General features: G+C 44.4%; 2 protein-coding genes across 24 annotated transcripts in view; one reads left to right on the forward strand and one right to left on the reverse strand.

The window, feature by feature from the left end:
* The window catches only part of LOC135096624 (uncharacterized), a 154,312-nt gene that overhangs the window by 111,007 nt on the left and 23,305 nt on the right, over window positions 1–20,000 (forward strand). For 9 of the 23 annotated variants that reach the window (XR_010264872.1, XR_010264871.1, XR_010264869.1 and 6 more), the window contains 4 exons: window positions 5,621–5,763; window positions 6,427–6,677; window positions 16,400–16,542; window positions 17,355–17,560. Coding sequence is in view for 5 of the 23 variants with exons in the window: in XM_063998283.1 (XP_063854353.1) it covers window positions 4,435–4,909 (475 nt within the window). In the remaining 18 variants the exon portion in view is untranslated. Of the gene's footprint in view, window positions 1–4,434; window positions 5,108–5,620; window positions 5,764–6,426; window positions 6,678–16,399; window positions 16,573–17,354; window positions 17,561–20,000 lie in introns of those variants that run through there. The other 14 variants (XM_063998283.1, XM_063998282.1, XM_063998278.1 and 11 more) reach the window with 9 other exon arrangements.
* Window positions 1–20,000, reverse strand: part of LOC135096623 (uncharacterized) — a 105,702-nt gene that overhangs the window by 79,695 nt on the left and 6,007 nt on the right. Inside the window, exon 3 of the mRNA XM_063998250.1 lies at window positions 16,073–16,136. The gene's annotated coding sequence lies outside the window, so the exon portion shown is untranslated. The remainder of the gene's footprint in view (window positions 1–16,072; window positions 16,137–20,000) is intronic.

Below are 20,000 nucleotides of genomic sequence, written 5' to 3' on the forward strand. Positions count from 1 at the left end.
GAGGATTTATATGATTATCATACTGTATGGCGCTCTGGATAAACTTATAACCAGGGGTGTTAGCTTCTCTGCATCAACTAAATACAACATGAAATGGTTCACTTCTGTCGAGTAGATAGAGTCAGCTTCCTCTCCAAGAAACGTTTCCGTCGGGCACAGACAGTATGGTAAACTGGCTTAATTCTCGATTCAACATGACATAAGTTTGAGCTTGTGTTATTTGTCACGTCTAGGAGACATTTCATAAGTTTATTGTACTGACTGGTGAGTGACACACAGCTGTCTGTCAGCCACGTCTTGCAGCTGTATCTCAGTTCAACCAACACAGCCGCGTCAAAAACAAGTCGCTTATAACACTGAGGCATATCAGGGTTCGAGGCACGAATTATAGAAAATTTGTTGACGACTGACTGACACTTTGCCTCGTGTAGTGACACCACGTCCTTCATACAACCGCTGTCGGTAAACCAGGCCCTTAAAAACTTGTATCTGTCACAGTACTTAATAACGTGTTCCTCGATCTTTAATGGAACTTTATCACAACGAGTGATATTTCAAACAAAAAATAATAATTCAGTCCTCATTAGGAACAATTCCATAATCATTGCAATAATCGATGACAACTCTGAGTTTCCTGATGCACATATCCCGAGATGTTGTGTGCAGTGCGCCCAAGTAGCTGTTAGTTGCTATTTGTTCCTTCAGCATACGAATCATCTGGTTAATGTAAATCACAAACATTAGACAGCTGGAAGGTGAGCCTTGCCTTACTCCCACTGACGACTCCACCGTGGCACTCTTAAGCACGTTACGTGTGCAGCGATACATAACATAAATTGCTTTTAACATCCTTCTTCCACATCCTATTGATCTTAAGCATTCTATCAGCCTGGAACTCGGTACTTTATCGTATGCTTTACGATAGTCTATAAATAATACATATAACTTCAATTTCTTGTATTTTACATAATCACACAATAATCTCAGTGTAAATATCTGCTCTAGGCATCCTCTTCCCTCCATTGCTCCTGCTTGACAATTGTCCACATCCATCCACATTTTCAATCTATTGATAATAAGTGTGTCATAGAGTTTAGCTAGGGTGTCCATTATACTAACACCTCTGTAGTTATCACAAAGCATGCGATCACCACACTTAAATAATACACTTAACTTACTATAGCACCAGGCTAGTGGGAAACACAAACTATCAAAAATTACATTGAACATTGTAAGAAAAAACATCAACCAGTTCATAGGTAAGTTCATTAATAGGGCAGGACTTATTCCAACAAAACTTTTCTTTTTATTCATCCCTCTCACAGCTGTTTCCACCTCTCTAAACGTGAAAGGATCATCCACAATGGGAATACTTGGTGCCTGCTCAAAGTTTACCTCTCCAACTTCCTCCATCACTGGATTCAACAATTCCTCAAAAAAAATCTTTAATTGACTCTCAGTAGGCTGGGTACTGCCTTCATTACTACTAATTTCATCTTTCCAGTTAATTGCTTTCCAAATTTTCCCACAGTCATTTTCCTCCATGAGTCTTTTCCTTCTTAGGTCTACATTTCCCTCACGCGCGACATTCGTCTTTTTACACTCCTTTGCTATTCCATTAACTTCCCTGCAGCTTTCCTTAACCACGTCCTGCACACTTTCCTCATTCACCACGCCCAGGGTTGGCGGCTCACACAGCGCCATCCTCGTCACGAACGCTTCTATATCCACTTTGTCATGGTGCAGGCCTGTCGCGATATTAGTGGTGCAGCTAGGGACTGTGTGTGAGCGTCCGACCCAAGTTACTGGCGCGCTCAAGTAGCCGTGATGGCATTACTCATTTAAAAACGTCAGTGTTAATTGTTAGAGTGAGTGGCGCATGATCTGAGCACGACATAACTTGGCTTGTACATAAGTCTTTCAGGACATTCAAACTGCTATACTTAACTAAACACAGGTCGATAAACACAGGTCGATTTCTGATGTCCAGCGATCATTACGCCTAAAAGATAAATTCCCTCCTCGCTGCTTTCCGTCATATTTCAAATGATTAGCAACTACCATTTCTTTCTCTTCACACATGTTGGGTATTGTCCGGCCCATGGAATTACTTATAAGATCTTTCACACCATTATATTCACATCTCTTTCCGTTTATATTTCTACTTGGTAGGCAACCCACACGTGCGTTCAAGTCAGCGACCACTATGGCACCGTCACAGTCGGTCACCTGCCCCTCCCACAGCAGCACCGGGTCGTGGTAGGGCGAGTCGACCGGTGGGATATACATGGCGCCAAGCCTCATCCCAGGGCAGCAGGACAGCTCGACCCATGTTTGTCCTTCTGCTGCAATGTTGGCACATGTGATATATGGCACCAACGCACACTTCACCAACATCATAATTCCTCCTCTCCGACTATTTTGTTTACTTTTATTCATATATAAATCAAAACCAAGCAAGCTACTAATTAACGTTACTTAATTTCAGTGATCCATATCATGTCAAATTCTAAAGCAACATTTATCACTTCAGGGCTTTGGAGCTTATTTTTCACACCACAGATATTACAAGCACATATTTTCAATTGTCCATTCCAATTCTTTCCATGCCAAAATTTGTGAAATACCTATCAGTCACAACACAACACGCAACAATACTCGCCGCCGCCAGTCATACGTAATTTCCACTCCCTGGTTGTCTGGTTTCTGCTTCTCCTCATCTTCTCGGGTCCTCAGTCTTGTCACTTCTCTCCTCGCCGCCGGATGAACGTCCTTCTTCACGTAAATCCGTTCAAAGTCTCTTCCTGTATCCTTCAGGTTCTTCGCCACTCGTAAGATGTCGCTCCGTTGATCTTGACTCTCCAGCGTCACGTGAATAGGGCGACTCCTCCGTGCGTGGGACGGAGCACCCACCTCTCCATACTGTGGACACCCACACCCACCACCTCGACCCCCCGGCCAGCTGTCACCAAGACCCACCGCCCCATGCCTGACTCAGCCATGAGGGAATTTGGGCAGTGGGTGACACAACACCCGTGGACCGAGGTGCTGGATGTGGAGGACATCCACTCAAAATGGCACAATTACGTCGCGACCACCACAGAAGCCTTCCACACTACTTCCCAGCAGAGAGCGTCACAGTAAACACATCTGATGTCCCCTGCATGACGCCCCGCATTAAAAGACTCATGCATCAGCGGACGTGGTCGTTCCACTCCTGCCCGGACCTATACAGGAAGCTAAGAAACAGAGAGATCAGGGAGATTAAGGCTGCCAAGTCAAGCTATTACCCGGACAAGATACACCACTTCAAGCAGGCCAACAACAGACAGTGGTTCGCTAGCAGCAAAGCTTTGTGTGGCCTACAAAAGCACACTTCATCTCTTCCTTGCACCTCACACCTTCCTGCTAATCTCGCGGCTCAGGAGATGAACGACCACTTTGCCGCTATCTGTCACACCTGCCCTCCCCTCCACACCACTCCACTTCCTGCCCATCTTCCCGCCCCCTCCCCTCCCCCCACTGTCCAGGCGATAGATGTTTTTAAGAAGATACTTAAAGATACCAAGATACCAAGATACCAAAGATAATTAAAGATACCAAGATCCACCACACCCACTGACCTTCCCATATGGGAAGAGCCAGCAACACCGCTATGCCCCATAATAAACGCCTCTCTTTCCCAACACTCTTGCCCCGCGGACTGGAAGACATCTTACGTCTCTCCCATCCGCAAAGCTTCCAGTCCACAGTCCCTCGGTGACCTCAGGCCAGTCTCTATCACCCCCATCCCTAGCTTTATTTGTGAAGATTTTGTGTATGACTGGGCCTACACCAAAACTTGTTATACCGTGGATATCAGACAGTTTGGAAATATTAAAGCCACCCCCACCTCCCATTACCTGACCAGCTTCCTTGACTTCATCCACAGCCACCTGGACAAGCGAAACACCTCTCTAGCTGTTGCCTTTGTGGACTTCAAAAAGCCTTTGATCTTGTTGATCACTTTGTTGTCTTCAGCAAGGCAATAAGTCTGGGTCTCCCTCCCAACCTGGTAGCGTGGCTAGCCAACACCCTCTCAGGGAGGCATCAGGCCGTTCGCTATCAGGGCTCTGTCTCTAATATCCAACAGCTGACATGTGGGGTCCCCCAGGGAACCAAGGTGAGCCCACTATGCTTCCTCCTCCTCATTAACGACGCCCTCACTGACACCTCCATGGCTGGAAGTGTGTGCACGACTGCACCGTGGGCGTCCCAGTCTCCGACAGGAACACGGACTACTCGCCACTGCAAGTCATTTTGGAGCGACTGCAGACATGGACGGAGGAGAGCAGGATGACCATCAACCACAGCGAAACTGTGGTGATGCATTTCTGTACCTCCTCTGTACCAGTGCCCTCTCCCCAGCTCACAGTGGGCCCTCACCCCCTCCAGGTGGTCCGATGTGCCTCTGGATGTGCTTCTCGGAGTCACGGTGGACGACCAGCTGACCTGGAAGCAGCATGTCGCCAGCACCGTAAGATCCGCTACCTACAAGCTGTACATGATGCGCAGACTCAGGTCGCTGGGGACACTGACAGACGAGTTAAGGGGAGTGTGCCTCACCTTCATCCTCCCCAAACTCATGTACGCCTCCCCAGCGTGGTCCTCCTCCCTCACACACACTCAACAGCTCCAGCTGGAGAGAGTGCAGAAGAGGGCGTGCAGGGTCATCTTTGTCCCTGCCTACACCACCTGTGATGAAGCCCTGACCACCCTGAGTCTGTTCAGACGTCCAGACTATCCACCAGGCACCGAGAGGCTCTGGAGAAGTTTGGAAGGGAACTTATGCATCATCCACGCCTCAGACACATGCTTCTGCCTGACGCACCTCGCCTGGTCCGAGCCACCAGACACCACAACAAGATAACGCCCTTAAAGGCGCCGCGCACGGATCGGGACAGACTCAGCATGATTCCCACCATGGTGCGAGCCATCAATCAACATCAATCAACAGTATTTCGCTTCTATATTAAGCTTAGCTCCAGGATTAATGTTAAGTATTTTCCCACTCCCTCTGTACATTTTCAGTTTGTAAACTGCCTTATTAATAAACCATTTATTATTATCATTATTATCATAATTATTATTATTATTATTATTATTATTATTATTATTATTATTATTATTATTATTATTATTATTATTTTTATTATTATTATTGTGTTTAGTGTTTGTGGTATATAGTCTTGCCTCGTTAGTGCCTCATTTTCTACTTTCTGAGTGTGTGCAATAGAAAACACAGTGAAAACAATTACCAGGAAAGAAAAGAGTAAGTGTACTCACCTCAAGAGTGCAGGTGTGTAGACTCTGGGAGACGGGAGGAAGCAAGGCGTGAGGCGGGAGGTGCCTGTGGGGAGAGACACACTGTGCTTCATGCTCTTACATTTATACTCCACAAGCACAAGTCTGTACCTGTGTACATCTATCTATCTGTATCTATCTGTATAAACAGAGAGAGAGAGAGAGAGAGAGAGAGAGAGAGAGAGAGAGAGAGAGAGAGAGAGAGAGAGAGAGAGAGAGTCACCCAAAAATATACTCACTGTTTGACTAGCTATAATTCACTGATTTTTTTTTTCAGAAACAGTTGGGCAAAATAATAATGACAGAAGTAAGAGTAAGCTGTGAAGGAAGAACATCTGTCATAAAGTGTTACTGGAGGCACGAAAATGTCAAAGAAGTGCAAAGACAATTCAGAAGACACTTTGACAGGGATCCACCAAGGTGACACAGCTAAGTTTGTACCAGATGGAACTGTTCACGACCTTTATTAGCATGCCTATGTAGTAGTAGTAGTAGTAGTAGTAGTAGTAGTAGTAGTAATTGTAGTGGTAGAGGTAGTGTTCACGATTTCTCACTACTACTACTACTACTACTACTACTACTACTACTACTACTACTACTACTACTACTACTACTACTACTACTACTACCTCTAATACTACTACTACTACTACTACTACTACTAGTATGTGAATATTAATAATAATGCCTTAAGAATTGTTGCAAAAACAGCTGCAGTAGTAGTAGTATTTATATTAGTAACTGTAGTAGTAATAATAGTAGTAGTAGTAGTTCTTGCTGTTATATTGTTGCTATGATTGCTATCAGTAATATGACACACACACACACACACACACACACACACACACACACACACACACACACACACACACACACACACACACACACACACACAGAAACACACACACACACACACACGCACACACACACAGTTGTAGTAGTAGTAGTAGTAGTAGTAATAGCAGTAGTAAGTGTAGAAGCAATAGTAATTTTAATAATTTAATCTAATGTAATTATTTGATTATTTTTACTTATTTATTTATTTATTTATATTATTTATTTTATTTATTTATTTATTTTTAGTGGATATGAGTGTGTTCGTTGGTTGAACAAGTCCCTGTATATTAAGAAGACCTTTGTGTGTCGCTCAAGTACCGAACGGCCTGGAAACACTGAGCCAAAGGGACGCCGCTCAGTCTGCAGCCAGTGTGGCGGCGTATCTTGTGTGGTGCGCGTGTGTATCGCATTGTGTTCCTCCTCAAAGACTTAGTGGTGGTCAAGATAACCAGGATTGGCCAAGCCCTCCCTGAAGTGTGCTACCAGTAGTGTACCAGGTGTGTTGAGTAGCCGCCAGGTGTACAGCCACACGTGTGTTGTGTACATGTGCATGTTGTGTACAGAAAGACCTCCTGCTGGTGTTTTGTTAGTCCCATCATGCCGCTGCCCCGGGAAACTACACTTGCCCCTCTTCTCAAAGAAGCCATCTTGTTGTGTCAGTCCGTGATGCCTCCTTCCCCCCCACCTTACTCCCCACCACCCGCCAGCCACTCCTTCTCACTTCCGCCAGCACTTCTGGCCGCCCAATAGCCAGCAGCCCCTTCACGGCCACTACCTGCCAGCACGCCTTCCTGTCCTTATCTCCTCCCTCTCCCTCCCCCCCTACCCTCAACCCACTCCTTCCTAAGCCCATTTCGCCACCCACTCCTGCCAGGCCCCTACCAGCAACCCACTCCTTCCCACTCCCCGCCTGCCAGCCGCCCCTTCCCGCCCCCCCACCCACCATCCATTCCTTCCGGCCCCCACCCGCCTCACGCTCCTTTCCCCTTTCCGCCGCCCACACACGAGGTGCTCTCCTCGCTCCCTCCCCCCCACTCATGACGTCACGGACGGCGGTGACAGTGACTGGCTGGTGTGAACCGCATCTCACACTCGCTCTACATAAATGCTGCTACTACTACTGCTACTGCTGCTACTTCTACCGCTACTACTGCTACTGCTACTAGTACTACTACTATTGCTACTACTACAATTACTAGTGCTACTAAAATTCTGTTACTACTATTATTACTACTGCTACTACTACTATTACTACTACTGCTGCTGCTACTATTACTACTACTACTACTACTACTACTACTACTACTACTACTACTACCACTACTACATACTACTTCTACTACTACTACAAATACTACTGCTACTATGCTTACTTCTGTTACTATTACTACTAATACTAATACTTGTTCCACTTCTACTACTGCTACTAATAAAAATATTAGCTCTACTACTACTACAACTACTACAACTACTACTACTACTACTACTACTACTACTACTACTACTACTACTATTACTACTACTCTACTACTACTACTGCTACTATTATTATGATAACTGTTACTACTACAACTTCTAGTAGTATTACTACGACTATTAATATTACGACTACTTTTAGTACTATTATGAATACTTCTATTACTACTACTACTATAATTACTTTCACGAATACTGTTACTAATGTTTCTATTACTACTACTACTACTACTACTACTACTACTACTACTACTACTACTACTACTATTACTACTACTACTACTACTACTACTACTGCTACTACAACTACTACTACTACTACTTCCTTGCAACCCTCTCTGTCTTCTACTATGCTTACTTCTGTTAACTGTTACTACCTGCCGAAACGATAATTACTCCCAGTGAGGTGTGCAGCACTGTTCAGGGGGTGCTGTGAACTTATCATTAAACCCAGCTGTGACCTCACTGAACGTTTCCATTTGTGTCTCACAACACAAGGGGGCAGTCACAGCCTGCCCTCTAAAGACAACTCTCTTCCTCCACACAAAACTACAAGCACCTAATAACACACACACCCTTCACTCTAACATTTTAAAATCATCATGGCGACTCCTACACCAGCCTCGGAGTCCCCATCTGGAGAGGGGACCATAAATGTCCCCAGGTCGGACTGCCTTTCTGTAGACGACCCTAAGTGTCTTGACACGCCCCTCAGCTTTTTCTTCATAAACTTCTGCAACATTCGCGGTCTAAGATCTAATTTTCAATCTGTAGAACACCACCTCTCCTCTTCTAAACCTCATCTTCTTTTCCTCACTGAAACTCAGGTGTCTGAAGCAACTGACAGTAGCCCCTTTTCTGTTCCCTCCTACTTTCTCTATCCTCATTTTCGATCCAAAGCTGGATGCTGCGTTTATGTGCGCAATGACTTAACCTGCTCTCGTGCCCACGCTCTTGAATCTTCCGAGTTTTCCACCATCTGGCTACGACTACAGAGTCACTCTCACATTAAATTTATTTGTGCTGTATACCTCTCACCTAACTCCTCTGATTATAAGAAATTCTTTGACTACTTAACTTCCAAAGTGGAGCACATTCTGACCCTCTTCCCTTTTGCAAAGATCTCCATTCTTGGAGACTCCAGTGTTCACCACCAGCTTTGGCTTTCCTCTCCCTTCGCTGACTATCCTGGTGAACTAGCCTATAACTTTGCTATCCTCCATGACCTAGAGCAATTGGTGCAACACCCTACTCGTATTCCTGACCGTCTTCGAGATACGCTCAACATTCTTGACCTTTTCCTAACCTCTAATCCTTTTGCTTATACTGTCACCCTTTCTTCTCCATTGGGCTCTTCCGATCACAATCTCATATCTTTATCTTGTCCTATTGCTCCAATCCCTCCTCAGGATCCCCCTAAGCGAAGGTGCCTCTGGCGTTTTGCCTCTGCTAGTTGGGGAGACCTGAGGAGGTATTTTGCTGATTTTCCTTGGAATGACTACTGCTTCCGTGTCAGAGAGCCGTCTTTGTGTGCTGAACGCATAACAAAGATGATATTGTCTGGCATGGAGGCGTACATTCCTCACTCTTTTTCTCGTCCTAAACCTTCTAAACCTTGGTTTAACACAGCTTGTTCTCGTGCTATACATGATAGAGAGGTGGCCCACAAAAGGTACTTAAGCCTTCCATCACCAGAATCTCATGCACTTTATATTTCTGCCAGGAACCATGCCAAGTCTGTTCTCCAACTAGCCAAAAACTCCTTCATTAACAGAAAATGTCAAAACCCTTCAAGATCTAACTCCCCTCGTGATTTCTGTTATCTAGCCAAAAATATTTCCAATAACTTTGCTTCTTCTTCTTTCCCTCCTCTATTTCAACCAGATGGCACCACTGGTATCACATAATTTTCTAAAGCTGAACTCTTCGCTCAAACCTTTCCTAAAAACACTACTTTTGACGATTTTGGGCTTGTTCCTCCCTCTCCTCCACCCTCTGACTACTTCATGCCATCTATTAAAATTCTTCGCAATGATGTTTTCCATGCCCTCGCTGGCCTAAACCCTCGGAAGGCTTATGGACCTGATGGGGTCCCTCCTATTGTTATCCGAAACTGTGCCTCCTTGCTTGCACCTTGCCTAGTCAAACTCTTTCAGCTCTGTCTGTCAACATCTGCCTTTCCTTCTTGCTGGAAGTTTGCCTACATTCAACCTGTTCCTAAAGAGGGTGACCGTTCTAATCCCTCAAACTACCGTCCTGTTGGTTTAATTTCCTGCCTATCTAAAGTTTTTGAATCTATTCTCAACAGGAAGATTCTTAAACATCTATCACTTCACAACCTTCTATCTGATCGCCAGTATGGGTTCCGTCAAGTCCGCTCTATTGGTGATCTGGCTTTCCTTACTGAGACTTGATCATCCTCTTTTAGAGATTTTGGTGAAACTTTTGCTGTTGCCTTGGACATATCAAAAGCTTTTAATAGAGTCTGGCACAAAGCTTTTAATTCCAAACTATCCTCCTACAGCTTCTATCCTTCTCTCTGTAACTTAATTTCAAGTTTCCTTTTTGACCGTTCTATTTCTGCTGTGGTAGACTGTCACTGTTCTTCTCCTAAATCTATTAACAGTGGTGTTCCCCAGGGTTCTATCCTGTCACCTCCCTTCTTATTATTCATTAATGATCTTCTAATCCAAACTTCTTGTCCTATCCACTCCTACGCTGATGATACCACCCTGCACTTTTCCACGTCTTATCATAGACGTCCAACCCTTCAGGAGGTAAACATATCACGCAGGGAAGCCACAGAATGCTTGACTTCTGATCTTTCTAAAATTTCTGATTCGGGCAGGGCAAACTTGGTATTATTCAATGCCTCAAAAACTCAATTCCTCCATCTATCAACTCGACACAACCTTCCAGACAACTATCCCCTCTTCTTCAATGACACTCAACTGTCCCCTTCTTATACACTGAACATCCTCGGTCTGTCCTTTACTTATAATCTGAACTGGAAACTTCACATCTCATCTCTAGTAAAAACAGCTTCTATGAAGTTAGGTGTTCTGAGACGTCTCCGCATGTTTTTCTCACCTCCCCAGCTGCTAACTCTGTACAAGGGCCTTATCTGTCTATGTATGGAGTATGCTTCACATGTCTGGGAAGGTTCCACTCATGCTGCTCTTCTACACAGAGTGGAATCAAAAGCTTTTCGTCTCATCAACCCCTCTCCTCTAACTGACTGTCTTCAGCTTCTCTCTCACCACCGTAATGTTGCATATCTAGCTGTCTTCTACCGCTATTTTCATGCTAACTGCTCTTCTGATGTTGCTAACTGCATGCCTCCCCTCCTTCCGCGGCCTCGCTGCAAAAGACTTTCTTCTTTCTTTCACCCCTATTTTGTCCACCTCTCTCACGCAAGAGTTAACCAGTATTCTCAATCATTCATCCCTTTCTCTGGTAAACTCTGGAACTCCCTGCTAGCTTCTATATTTCCACCTTCCTAAGACTTGAATTCCTTCAAGAGAGAGGTTTCAAGACACTTATTCATCAATTTTTGACCACTGCTTTGACCTTTTGATGGGACTGGCATTTCAGTTGGCATTTTTTTTATTACATTTTTGTTGCCCTTGGCCATTGTCACTCCTACATAAAAGAAAAAAAAACTACTACTACTAATAGTCGTTCTACTGCTACTACTACTACTACTACTACTACTACTACTACTACTACTACTACTACTACTACTACTACTACTACTACTATTACTTTTACTACTAATACTACTACTACGACTGCTACTACTACTACTACTCTACTACTACTACTACTACTACTATTATTATTACGATTACTGTTACTACTACTACTTCTACTAGTATTACAACGAATATTATTATTACGACTACTTTTAGTATTATTATGAATACTACTACTATTACTACTACTACTACTATAATTATTATTACGACTACTGTTACTTCTGCTTCTGTTACTACTGCTACTATTACTACTACTACTACTACTACTACTACTACTACTACTACTACTACTACTACTACTACTACTACTACTACTACTTCCTTGGAACCCTCAGTGTCCGCTTTACCATCTTTCCTTGATTCATATTTTTTTTATTATTTTTATTGTTATCAGTGTGTGTGTGTGTGTGTGTGTGTGTGTGTGTGTGTGTGTGTGTATGTGTGTGTGTGTGTGTGTGTGTGTGCAGGATTACAGAGAAAAATACTATTCATGGACACCGTAATTTATTCACGGAAATAAACAAAAATTTGTACAGTGCACTATTTTCTCTCTCTCTCTCTCTCTCTCTCTCTCTCTCTCTCTCTCTCTCTCTCTCTCTCTCTATGCCTCTTGTCAGTCACTCAGGTGTTTTCAAGGTCGCTGGGCCTCGCTCCCCTCCTGCCTGGCTTGTATGATGCCATGTAGTATTTTACAGGAGTACTTTTAATCACGGCAGTAATGTTGTCGTGCAATTCTTGTCAGTAAATTATGTGTATTTTAATGCCACTTCTCTTGTTATAACACACACACACACACACACACACACACACACACACACACACACACACACACACACATGGGAAAGGGAAGGACGTGTGACCTTAGGCGCTCTAGAGCAGCCTCGGCCAGCATGTTGGCCTTCCTGCCTTCCCCGCCCCCTATTGATAGTGATCTCGGTTTTTTCAGTTTTCAACTCTTAGTTTTTAGTTTTAGGCTCGCCCTGGTGAGATTGTTGTACTTGTGAACACATTTAGCGAGTGCGTGTCGACACATAAAGGATAATGTGTGCTGCCGTGCAAACGTACGAACGCAACTACCTCCTGCGTCGTATGCGAGGGTCCGGTCACCCGCCGCCCAACGTGATAGTTAGTTACTTTTACTGACCAAAGAAATTATTCATACAGTAAAGTGAAAGGTACAAAATTTGCCAGTGGTCCAAATAAAGAATCATACATTTACAAACATAAATAACAACACTTTCACCTAAGTATTGTTTAAGAATTAGGCGATGCAAAGTAACCAGCATTAGCAAACACTTAATAGCAGTAATGCTATAACTAACATAGATACATAACTCAGCATAACGTCTAACACAATTTGACCAATATTAATGCAATAAGTAATTTTACTTAAGTATTGTTTTATTTTTAGGTTCTATAACTAATGAACACTTCATACACGTACCTACATAAGACATCAGTCGAATTCTTACAAACGCCAAATGTGTAAAATCAGGGACATTGTGTCATCTGAATAAATATTATGGACACCAAGACTAGAATTCAATATTGTTTTATATGTGTGATACTTTGTTGCGTCTTGTGGCTTATTGGTAATTAAATTAATTATTCTGTCAAGAGGATTGATATGATTATCATACTGTATGGCGCTCTGGATAAACTTATAACCAGGGGTGTTAGCTTCTCTGCATCAACTAAATACAACATGAAATGGTTCACTTCTGTCGAGTAGATAGAGTCAGCTTCCTCTCCAAGAAACGTTTCCGTCGGGCACAGACAGTATGGTAAACTGGCTTAATTCTCGATTCAACATGACATAAGTTTGAGCTTGTGTTATTTGTCACGTTCAGGAGACATTTCATAAGTTTATTGTACTGACTGGTGAGTGACACACAGCCGTCTGTCAGCCACGTCTTGCAGCTGTATCTCAGTTCAACCAACACAGCCGCGTCAAAAACAAGTCGCTTATAACACTGAGGCATATCAGGGTTCGAGGCACAAAATGTAGAAAATTTGTTAACGACTGACTGCCACTTTGCCTCGTGTAGTGACACCACGTCCTTCATACAACCGCTGTCGGTAAACCAGGCCCCTAAATACTTGTATCTGTCACAGTACTTAATAACGTGTCCCTCGATTTTTAATGGAACTTCATCACATTGAGTGTTATTTCAAACAAAAAAAATAATTTTGTCCTCGTTAAGAACAATTCCATAATCATTGCAATAATCGATGACAACTCTGTGTGTGACACGGTACTCGCTCCCCAAGCCGCTGCCTCCCATGGGACGGAGCACCCACCTCTCCATACTGTGGACACCCACACCCACCACCTCGACCCCCCGGCCAGCTATCACCAGGACCCACCGCCCCATGCCTGACTCAGCCTTGAGGGAGTTTGGGCAGTGGGTGACACAACACCCGTGGACCGAGGTGCTGGATGTGGAGGACGTCCACTCAAAATGGCACAATTACGTCGCCACCACCACAGAAGCCTTCCACCGCTACTTCCCAGCCAAGAGCGTCACAGTGCACACATCTGATGCCCCCTGGATGACGCCCCGCATTAAAAGACTCATGTATCAGCGGACGTGGTCGTTCCACTCCTGCCCGGACCTATACAGGAAGCTAAGAAACAGAGTGATCAGGGAGATTAAGGCTGCCAAGTCAAGCTATTACCCGGACAAGATACACCACTTCAAGAAGGCCAACAACAGACAGTGGTACGCTAGCAGCAAAGCTTTGTGTGGCCTACAAAAGCACACTTCATCTCTTCCTTGCACCTCACACCTTCCTGCTAATCTCGCGGCTCAGGAGATGAACGACCACTTTGCCGCTATCTGTCACACCTGCCCTCCCCTCCACACCACTCCACTTCCTGCCCATCTTCCCGCCCCCTCCCCTCCCCCCACTGTCCAGGCGATAGATGTTTTTAAGAGGATACTTAAAGATACCAAGATACCAAGATACCAAGGATACTTAAAGATACCAAGATCCACCACACCCACTGACCTTCCCATATGGGAAGAGCCAGCAACACCGCTATGCCCCATAATAAACGCCTCTCTTTCCCAACACTCTTGCCCCGCGGACTGGAAGACATCTTACGTCTCTCCCATCCGCAAAGCTTCCAGTCCACAGTCCCTCGGTGACCTCAGGCCAGTCTCTATCACCCCCATCCCTAGCTTTATTTGTGAAGATTTTGTGGATGACTGGGCCTACACCAAAACTTGTTATACCGTGGATATCAGACAGTTTGGAAATATTAAAGCCACCCCCACCTCCCATTACCTGACCAGCTTCCTTGACTTCATCCACAGCCACCTGGACAAGCGAAACACCTCTCTAGCTGTTGCCTTTGTGGACTTCAAAAAAGCCTTTGATCTTGTTGATCACTTTGTTGTCTTCAGCAAGGCAATAAATCTGGGTCTCTCTCCCAACCTGGTAGCGTGGCTAGCCAACACCCTCTCAGGGAGGCGTCAGGCCGTTCGCTATCAGGGCTCTGTCTCTAATATCCAACAGCTGACATGTGGGGTCCCCCAGGGGACCAAGATGAGCCCACTATGCTTCCTCCTCCTCATTAACGACGCCCTCACTGACACCCCCATGGCTGGAAGTGTGTGTACGACTGCACCGTGGGCGTCCCAGTCTCCAACAGGAACCCGGACTACTCGCCACTCCAAGTCATTTTGGAGCGACTGCAGACATGGACGGAGGAGAGCAGGATGACCATCAACCACAGCGAAACTGTGGTGATGCATTTCTGTACCTCCTCTGTACCAGTGCCCTCTCCCCAGCTCACAGTGGGCCCTCAAACCCTCCAGGTGGTCCGATGTGCCTCTGGATGTGCTTCTCGGAGTCACGGTGGACGACCAGCTGACCTGGAAGCAGCATGTCGCCAGCACCGTAAGATCCGCTACCTACAAGCTGTACATGATGCGCAGACTCAGGTCGCTGGGGACACTGACAGGAGTTAAGGGGAGTGTGCCTCACCTTCATCCTCCCCAAACTCATGTACGCCTCCCCAGCGTGGTCCTCCTCCCTCACACACACTCAACAGCTCCAGCTGGAGAGAGTGCAGAAGAGGGCGTGCAGGGTCATCTTTGTCCCTGCCTACACCACCTGTGATGAAGCCCTGACCACCCTGAGTCTGTTCAGACGTCCAGACTATCCACCAGGCACCGAGAGGCTCTGGAGAAGTTTGGAAGGGGACTTCTGCATCATCCACGCCTCAGACACCTGCTGCTGCCTGACGCACCTCGCCTGCTCCGTGCCTCCAGACACCACAACAAGATAACGCCCCTAAAGGCGCCGCGCACGGACCGGTACAGACTCAGCGCGATTCCCACCATGGTGCGAGCCATCAGTCAACAGTACGAGTATTTCGCTTCTAGATTAGGCTTAGCTTCAGGATTAATGTTTAGTATTTCCCCACCCCCTCTGTACATTTTCAGTCTGTAAACTGCCTTATTAATAAACCATTTATTATTATCATTATTATTATTATTATTATTAATATTTATATTATTATTATTGTGTTTAGTGTTTGTGGTATATAGTCTTGCCTCGTTAGTGCCTCATTTTCTACTTTCTGAGTGTGTGCAATAGAAAACACAGTGAAAACAATTACCAGGAAAGAAAAGAGTAAGTGTACTCACCTCAAGAGTGCAGGTGTGTAGACTCTGGGAGACGGGAGGAAGCAAGGCGTGAGGCGGGAGGTGCCTGTGGGGAGAGACACACTGTGCTTCATGCTCTTACATTTATACTCCACAAGCACAAGTCTGTACCTGTGTACATCTGTCTATCTGTATCTATCTGTATAAACAGAGAGACAGACAGACAGAGAAAGAGAGAGAGAGAGAGAGAGAGAGAGAGAGAGAGAGAGAGAGAGAGAGAGAGAGAGAGAGAGAGAGAGAGAGAGAGAGTCATCCAAAAATGTACTCCTTGTTTGACTCGCTATAATTAACTGAATTTTTTTTTTTCAGAAGCAGTTGGCCAAAATAATAATGTCAGAAGTAAGACTAAGCTGTGAAGAAAGCACATCTGTCATAAAGTGTTACTGGAGGCACGAAAATGTCAAAGAAGTGCAAAGACAATTCAGAAGACACTTTGACAGGGATCCACCAAGGTGACGCGCCATTGCTCGCATCACAGCTAAGTTTGTACCAGATGGAACTGTTCACGACCTTCATAAGCAGGCGTGTGTAGTAGTAGTAGTAGTTGTAGTAGTAGTAGTAGTAGTAATAGTAGTAGTAGTAGTAGTAGTAGTAGTAGTAGTAGTAGTAATAGTAGTAGTAGTGGTTGTAGTGGTATTAGTGGTGGTAGTAATACTAGTGGTAGTAGTAGTAGAAGTAAGGAGAGTAGAAACCTTTGTGAGAGGAAAGAAGTAGTAGTAGCAGTAATAGTAGTAGTAGTTGTAGAGGTAATATTTGCGGTTTGTTACTACTACTACTACTACTACTACTATTACTACTACTACTACAACTACTATTACTATTACTACCTCTACGACTATTAGTACTACTGCTGCTAATAATACTATGTGAATATTAACAGTAATGCCTTAAGAATTGTTGCAAAAAAAGCTGCAGTAGTAGTATTTATGTTAGTAATACTAAGTAGTAATAATAGTGGTAATAAAAGTAGTAGTAGTAGTTTTTGTTGTTATATTGTTACTATAATTGTTATCAATATCACACACACACAGTTGTAGTAGTAGTAGTAGTAATAGTAGTAATAGTAGTTGTAAGAGTAGAAGCAATAGTAGTTTTAATGATTTAGTATAATTTAATTATTTGATTAATTTTATTTATTTATTTATCTATTTTATTTTATTTATCTATTTATTTATTTATTTTATTTTTTTTTTTTTTTGGTGGATATATGGTGTTTTTGTGGATATGAGTGTGTTCGTTGGTTGAACAAGTCCCTGTATATTAGGTAGACCTTTGTGTGTCGCTCAAGTACCGAACGGCCTGGAAACACTGAGCCAAAGGGACGCCGCTCAGTCTGCAGCCAGTGTGGCGGCGTATCTTGTGTGGTGCGCGTGTGTATCGCATTGTGTTCCTCCTCAAAGACTTAGTGGTGGTCAAGATAACCAGGATTGGCCAAGCCCTCCCTGAAGTGTGCTACCAGTAGTGTACCAGGTGTGTTGAGTAGCCGCCAGGTGTACAGCCACACGTGTGTTGTGTACATGTGCATGTTGTGTACAGAAAGACCTCCTGCTGGTGTTTTGTTAGTCCCATCATGCCGCTGGCCCGGGAAACTACACTTGCCCCTCTTCTCAGAGACGCCATCTTGCTGCGTCAGTCCGAGACGCCTCCTTCCCCCCCACCTCTCTCCCCACCACTCGCAAGCCACTCCTTCTCACTTCCGCCAGCACTTCTGGCCGCCCAATAGCCAGCAGCCCCTTCACGGCCACTACCTGCCAGCACGCCTTCCTGTCCTTATCTCCTCCCACTCCCTCCCTGTCTACCCTCAACCCACTCCTTCCAAACACCCATTCGCCACCCATTCCTGCCAGGCCCCTACCAGCAACCCACTCCTTCCCACTCCCCGCCTGCCAGCCGCCCCTTCTCGCCCCCCACCCACCATCCACTCCTTCCGGCCCCCACCCGCCTCACGCTCCTTTCCCCTTTCCGCCGCCCACACACGAGGTGCTCTCCTCGCTCCCTCCCCCCCACTCATGACGTCACGGACGGCGGTGACAGTGACTGGCTGGTGTGAACCGCACCTCACACTCGCTCTACATAAATACTGCTCCTACTACTGCTACTGCTGCTACCGCTGCTGCTACTATTACTACTGCTACTTCTACTGCTACTATTACTACTACTACAATTACTAGTGCTACTACAATTCTGTTACTACTATTACTGCTACTGCTGCCACTACTGGCGCTACTACTACTACTGCTACTACTACTACTACTACTACTACTGCTATTACTACTACAACTACTACAATTCTGTTACTACTACTACTACTACTACTACTACTACTACTACTACTACTACTACTACTACTGTTACAACTACTGCTACTACTACTACTACTACTACTACTACTACTGCTACTACTACTACTACTACTGCTACTACTACTACTACTACTACAACTACTACTACTACTACCTACTACTACTACAATTACTACTGCTACTACGCTTACTTATGTTACTACTACTACTACAACTACTACTACTACTGCTACTACTACTACTCGTTCTACGTTCTACTACTACTACCTACTACTACTACATTTACTACTGCTACTACGCTTACTTATGTTACTACTACTACTACTACAACTACTACTACTACTACTGCTACTACTACTACTCGTTCTACTTCTACTACTGCTACTAATACTGATATTACCTCTACTACTACTACTACTACTACTACTATTATTACGATTACTGTTACTACTATTACTTCTATTAGTATTACTATGACTATTATTATTACGACTACTTTTAGTAAAAAAATGAATACTACTACTATTACTACTACTACAATAATTATTATTACGAGTACTCATACTACTGCTTCTATTACTACTACTACTACTACTACTACTACTACTACTACTACTACTACTACTACTGCTACTACTACTACTACAACTACTACATCCTTGCAAGCCTCCCTGTCCGCTTTACCGTCATTCCTTGATTCATATTTTTTTATTATTTATATTGTTATTAGTGTGTGTGTGTGTGTGTGTGTGTGTGTGTGTGTGTGTGTGTGTGTGTGTGTGCAGGATTACAGATAAAAATATTATTCATGGACACTGTAATTTATTCGCGGAAATAACAAACAAAAAATCTTACAGTGCACTTTAACTCTCTCTCTCTCTCTCTCTCTCTCTCTCTCTCTCTCTCTCTCTCTCTCTCTCTCTCTCTCTCTCTCTCTCTCTCTCTCTCTCTCTCTCTTGTCAGTCAGTCAGCTGTTTTCAAGGTCGCTGGGTCTCGCTCCCCTGCTGCCTGGCTTGTATGATGCCACGTAGCATTTTACAGGAGTACTTTTAATCACCGCAGTAATGTTGTCGTGCAATGCTTGTCGGTAAATTATGTCCTTTTTAATGATACTTGTCTTGTTATAACACACACACACACACACACACACACACACACACACACACACACACACACACACACACACACACATTTGCCTGCTGTCTCTCTCTCTCTCTCTCTCTCTCTCTCTCTCTCTCTCTCTCTCTCTCTCTCTCTCTCTCTCTCTCTCTCTCTCTCTCTCTCTCCATCCTTCTCCACCCGCGCATCCTCCTCCTAATAGTAGTAAATCTATTATTATTATTATCATTATTATTATTATTATTATTATTATTTTTAATAGTAGTAGTAGTAGTAGTAGTAGTAGTAATAGTACTAGGAGGAGGAGGAGAAGGAGCAGCAGCATCAGTAGCAGCAGCAGAAATAGTAGTAACTGTGGTAGAAATAATAGTAGTTGTAGTAGTAGTAGTAGCAGTAGTAGTAGTAGTAGTAGTTGCAGTTGTTGTTGTGGTCGTCACCCTCCTCCTCCTCCTCCTCCTCCCCCAGCTCCCCTCTCCCCCTCCACCTGC

This window comes from Scylla paramamosain, unplaced genomic scaffold (assembly GCF_035594125.1).
Source record: "Scylla paramamosain isolate STU-SP2022 unplaced genomic scaffold, ASM3559412v1 Contig5, whole genome shotgun sequence".
In the NCBI taxonomy this organism is placed as follows: Eukaryota; Metazoa; Arthropoda; class Malacostraca; order Decapoda; family Portunidae; genus Scylla; species Scylla paramamosain.